The sequence below is a fragment of the Thunnus albacares genome, chromosome 2 (genome assembly GCF_914725855.1).
Source record: "Thunnus albacares chromosome 2, fThuAlb1.1, whole genome shotgun sequence".
In the NCBI taxonomy this organism is placed as follows: domain Eukaryota; kingdom Metazoa; phylum Chordata; class Actinopteri; order Scombriformes; family Scombridae; genus Thunnus; species Thunnus albacares.
Window position 1 is genome coordinate 23704177 of NC_058107.1, and position 5878 is coordinate 23710054.

Sequence of the window (5878 nt, forward strand, 5' to 3'; positions counted from 1 at the left end):
GTTATGATCTTGATTTTTGTCAGGTTTGTTTGGAAAACTCATAAAGTTTGGAGACAAGTAAGCTCCCCTGGTTGTGCTAATTTTAGTTTCCTGATACATTTATACTTAATGAGCACTTCACCTAAAACTATACCAGATCTGGATTTAGTGAATTTAGGAAAGGCTTTAGTAAAGTTTAGAAATCCCTGTCCGGCTCCCCTCGCTCCAGTCTCGTGCCCGTCGCGCCCCGGTCTCCCGGGAGATGGGAATGAGAAGCGGCAGCACGCAGACTCCTCTCGTGCATTGGAATGGGAGCCCCCTCCTCTCCCTGGAGGAGCCCCCCAGGCGTGACCAATGGAACATAGAGTCTCTATTGTGGCTGCGACACTTTAATAATCGCCAGCTACAATATCCAACCTGTCGGTAGCTTCAGGAGCCCGGCCCGGCCCGTTGGATGGGGCACTTGTAGGTGGGAAGAGGGGGCGAACGCTCGGCGCCAGACCTCTAGCCCACAAGACGTCCTCATGATGAATACATGAATAAAAAATAGAAAAGATTGATGTCGGTTTATCTCTGAAATTATGGGATTTCACCCACATATTATGTCTCCCCAGTTTCGAATTAGTCTTCAGGAGACTCGTCTTTTCAGCCAATGAACCAAAACCTTTCTAACAATTCTTACTTAGCTATATCAGAGTTGTGATGTTTAATTGATAGGGTCATAGCCTGCTGCTTATAATGCCGTTTTTATCTGGTCTTAATGTGTGATTACGCTATTTAATGTTTCCGGCAAAAGGCTGGGACTGGGCAGAAGTAACAGGTAGCTGGTCTATCTTTGCCCCTTTGATAATTGTGCCTCATATACATTGGGCTACTGTATTTAACATATAGCTGCAGGCTTCTTATTCTAAATCGGCCGTGTCAATTAGGTTAAATTGCCAATTTCCACCCAGTAATTAGTCCACTGTTCATTTGCCAGGTTAGGCCTAAAGTTTGCATCTCAGTAAACATGGTTGCTTTGATCAGTAGACTGCAGGTGGTTTGCTAAACAGCTATAATTTGTCCAAAGTTTATTTTTTCTGCCTTTATGTAGTTTCATTTCAATTTATTGCCAAATCGCTCACTGAAATATCTGACAATGAGATGAAAATTCAAGATGAAGACAGTTAAAAGTTGCATTGGTACAGGTTAAGTAGCCTACACACTAAGTTCTTTCTCTCTCTGTGCGTGCGTGCGTGTATGTGTGTGTGTGTGCTCACTGCCCTTCAGTTGCAAATGCGCGCCACATACAGTACAGCTCGTGTCTGTACGGAAACAGTGTTGAGCGCGAGACCTCTGCTCATGTTTCCGTAGCCTGTGAAGCCCTTTTTACCGACAGGGCGTTCCGAGAGTTGGATCAAAAGGTTTTAGACCCGCCACAAAAGAAAAATGGAAACTGGAGATGATCTTAGAATGAATGAATTGACAATGAGCGCGCGAGCCCCAGGAGCCGCACTTTTTTTTTTTTTTTGGCATCTTTTTTTTCACCTGCCTTTTGGTCAAGCTTTATATTCAGCCCCAAACTTTTTTTTTTTTTGGTGAAGCTTTCCTCCCTCAACTTTACTATTTCTATAACGTATTCCTTGCTTTTTCTGTCACTGTTGAGGAATGGATTATTTCCTAAATTTAAAAAATCAATTGTGCCTGTTTTAAGACGAACTCTGAACCTTTTGGAGAAAAAACATTTTATTCAATTCTGTTTCTTTTAGTAATAGTACCCAATAGTGACTCTAATCAGTCTGTGTTGATTTGAACTTTTGAGTTGGGGGTTCTGGTGGAAAACTAATCTGTGACATAAACTTAAACGAAGCCTCTTACACCGAGGATAACAGTTTAGACAGCTGAAGAGGGCAAATTAACCCTTTTCAACCTTTTCTGCAACTCTGTTTCCTCCCCCCTCCCCTCTCTCTGTCATGCCTAGATGTACGAGACACGCGGACAGGTAGCAATTTTGTCCCATCTGCACAAGTCTCGCGCTGTCCACGCTCCTTATCTCAAACCGCCACCTCACCAAGCACGTGCGTCCTGTGGGAGGTTCCCCTTACCTCCCTTGCGTTAAACACTCCTTAAATCGTAATGTTATCATAAACAGTCCGGCTTCGGGGGGCCGTAATCACCTCTCTCGGGCTTTACCAAGACTTCTCATTGGACGTCAACACGCGACCAGCGCGAGGAGGGGGGCTCCCAGACGCGTGCCGCTTTTTAAACCGACGCTGCGCCTTGAGACACCAGAGAAGGAGTCCTGCACGCGACAGTAGTGATATTCACACAGTGCGACAGCCTAACAGTGCGTGCCTCCAAGAACTTTTTTCTAATATTGTCACTCGGTTCGACTTCAACAACCTGTTGAGGTTTTTTTGGAAACATGGATGTCCTAAGTGTGGAAAACTGGGGCAAAGGCGCACGAGAGGTGGCAGTCCTCGACTCACGGCAGCACAGCCCGAGAGTAGTAGAGGGGAGGGGAGGGGAGCAGCACCTCGAGGAGTCCCGCTACGAACCTGGACTGACGCTCGTGGACAGCGGCAGTGACCCACGCGCCTGGCTGGCTCCGGTGCAGCCTTCTGGCACCTGCGCGGCACACGCCACTTCACCCGACTACCTGCGGCACTCGCCTTGCCCGAGCATTGGCTCCTATCACGGTGAGAAACCCTGCTTTTGAGTCTCATTTTGGACATTTTTTTCAAACGACAACATATGCAACAGGCAACTCGGGTTTGCAGCGATAAGTCTGCATGCAGCCCTCTAAACGTTGTAAACAGGCAGAAAGAACATTGAGTTTCTTTACAGAGCTTGAGTATAAAGTAACCTATAGATGTTTCATACAATCAAAACATTGTCATGAGGTTGATTATCAAGTAAGAACAGTCATAAGAGTATATAGTATAATAGGTTATTGTCAATCCTGATCAGTTGAATAAATTTCTGTTTTCATTTTCCAGAGAGTGGCTCCCCGGGGTCCTCGGGTCATCCCAGCCCTCCCAGCTACAGAAAAACTGCCAAGAGTCTCTCGTCTTCTTCGCTCAAAGTCAGAGAGCTATGCCGTCTAAAAGGCACGCTCACCGGACCCGAGGAGGACGCCTCCACAAGACAGAGAGCCCCATCCAGCAAACCGACCAACGGGGTCCAGAAGCAGAGGCGCGTGGCCGCCAACGCGCGCGAGAGGAGGCGGATGCACGGGCTTAACCACGCTTTTGACGAGCTGCGCAGCGTCATCCCGGCGTTTGACAACGACAAAAAGCTCTCCAAGTATGAAACTTTACAGATGGCACAGATTTACATCAACGCCCTGGCTGAGCTGCTCCAAGGTCCGGTCTCCTCCTCCAGCAACAGCAACAACGACATCTCCAACAATAACAACTCGCCAAAGTGTGACGTTATGCTTTCGCCCACCGTTGGTTTTGACGGGGTAAAGGACAGGGCTTCCCCGTCCCCTACAACCTGTAGGACAGCCGCGGCTGTGCCCGCCTCAGGTGGAAACTTACCTGTTCACATCAGCGGGATGCCTTTCCGCTCCTCCTTCGACGACAGTTCGTTTTCCGCAATGGTTGAAGAAGCGATGTGTTCGCCTTCTCCTTCATCGTCCGCACAGGCCAGCAGTTCGCTCGCAGCGATCGGAGGTGGAAGGAAAGCGTCTCCCCGGAGCGACGGAGAGTTTTCCCCGCACTCACACTTCAGTGACTCAGATGAAATAGTGATGGAGCTCCACTCAAGTGAAGAAGATGATCTAACAGAACTGAAACTACCCAGCCACCACCACCATCACACGGTTTCTTTCTAAATAATTAAAAGTAAATATGAAATAGACTATTTTAAAGGTTCACATTAGCCTACAACAATATCTTATCAGTAAACCGTGTCAATCACCTGCAGCCTCTGTTATTAACAAAATGCATTTTTAAGAGGATAGAAATGTTCACTTCTTCAAAGTCATTCTGGGTTTTTATCAATAATTCTATTTTATCAACTTGTTGCATAGTCTAAAGATTATTTTTATGTGATATAGGCCTAATTCGGTTCTGCCAATAAATGTATAGGCTATAGCCTATAATTTTCCAGTTTCCATGGATACGTGGTTGGAAGACCCCTCTGCCATGTCGCGCGCAGCACTGCCATGGGTATCTCCCACGTCACTCCAACCAAAAAGTCTTCCACAAAATCATACCTTTAATAATAATGTACATTTTTTTCTTTTGTAGTTATAAGTATCTTGATTTTTGTTGTGATTTATGTTTTTATTCGTTAATTTGTTTGTATAATGTATTTTGTTTTGCAACTTCAAAAGTTCATGATGTGCACTTTAAAGTATACAAGCCAGAGGCTTGAGAAATGCGTTTTGTTTTCAAACCATAAAACAATATTGTTTTGCTTTGTTTGCTAGTGTAGTACTGCCAATTCCATACAAATAGCCTATTTAACGTAGCCATCATTGCTGCCTTCTTTTGTATTTTGTTTTGTATCTTGAGATGAACTTGTGTGTCTTTTGCTTTCACTGGATGAGATTAATTGACATGTAGCCTATTTATTGCTGATACGTTTCATTGTTTCGCTTTTTATAACTCTGTAGTTCAATTTGTTGAAAAGGCTATAATTTTGCCATTCATTGTTGTTAATTTGATTTTGCGAATAAAAAAGCAAACGAACATTTCCTTGTCTAGTTGTTTCCATGTAGACTACCTCTCACAGATTACTTTATCATATCAACTATTGTTTTTAAAAAATAAAAAAAATGTATATTCTTATCATAATCTTCCCTTTCCAGTTATAATATTATTATTAATAATAATGATTACAATAATAATAATCATCATCATCATCATCATAATGGTTTTTATGATGGTTTGTAAATAAAGTCAGTTAGGACTGTTAACTAAACAGGCAATGGCGTCTAAGCTATTGTAGCAACCATTATAAATAAATAAATAGGATAATAATAATAAAATAATAAGAATGATAATAGTATATATTGTTAATTATTATTATTATTATTATTATTATTATTATTATTATTATTATTATTATTATTATGCCTATTTTTATTTATTATAATGTAAAAGTAAAAAATAAAGGTGATAAATGTACAGTAGATGTGTGAATCTGATTACAGAAGCTGTATAACGAAATCTGCATCAGTTTACAAGAGTATTTAAAAAGTGTAAGTCAGCAAATGAACATAAGGCCTAACTCAGAAGGCCTGACTGAAAGTTTCTTTTTTACGACCAAAGTGATATAGGGGAAAATATCTGAACCTCAAACCGCATCAATAGGCTTATTTCCATTTAATTAAAGAAACGTTCAACATCTGATCTCCTCTTATGTAATTTAGAGTAAACTAACGGTGGCGTGAAACGTGTCCAACACGCGCTCGCTCGCCATATGCTGCAGGTGCACGCGCCCCCTGGCCTGCAATCCTGTGATTGAGTGTCGTGATCTGCAGCATCTTCCACAAGTTTGTCGCGGGAAACGCTGCATTAATTTATAACCCAGTGTTGTTTTCTTACAACAAACTTCTCCTCTGCGAAATGTTGTTTTTTCCTGAACTGTTGCCATGTCGTTCCTTTGGTGAATACCAGATTTGGTAATGGGGAGTGTGCATTAATTTCAGGCTATTGTTGGCAGGCTCGTGGGCCGAGGTGTTGGATGGCCTCAATGAAGCACGCGCTGTCAGCTGGTGAGCGCTCGCGGGTCCCCACCGTGTCCCCGAGGACCTGACTCGAGAGGGAACACACTTTCTCAACCAAAGAAAGACAGACACACAAACACACACACGCACACACACTCGATATACCTCCTCCTCTCTTTTTCTTTCTTTCTTTTTCTTTCACTAACTCTCTCCATCAACTCAAACAAACACGTGCACGTG

The 5878-nt window shown here is 43.1% G+C and overlaps 1 protein-coding gene across 1 annotated transcript; it reads left to right on the forward strand.

Annotated features, from left to right (window-relative positions):
* Positions 1–1716: 1716 nt before the first annotated feature.
* Positions 1717–4595, forward strand: atoh1a (atonal bHLH transcription factor 1a). Its single transcript, XM_044373899.1, has 2 exons — positions 1717–2657; positions 2958–4595. Exons 1-2 carry the CDS (start codon positions 2384–2386, stop codon positions 3794–3796), a joined length of 1113 nt encoding a protein of 370 aa, XP_044229834.1. The 5' UTR covers positions 1717–2383; the 3' UTR covers positions 3797–4595.
* Positions 4596–5878: the final 1283 nt, after the last annotated feature.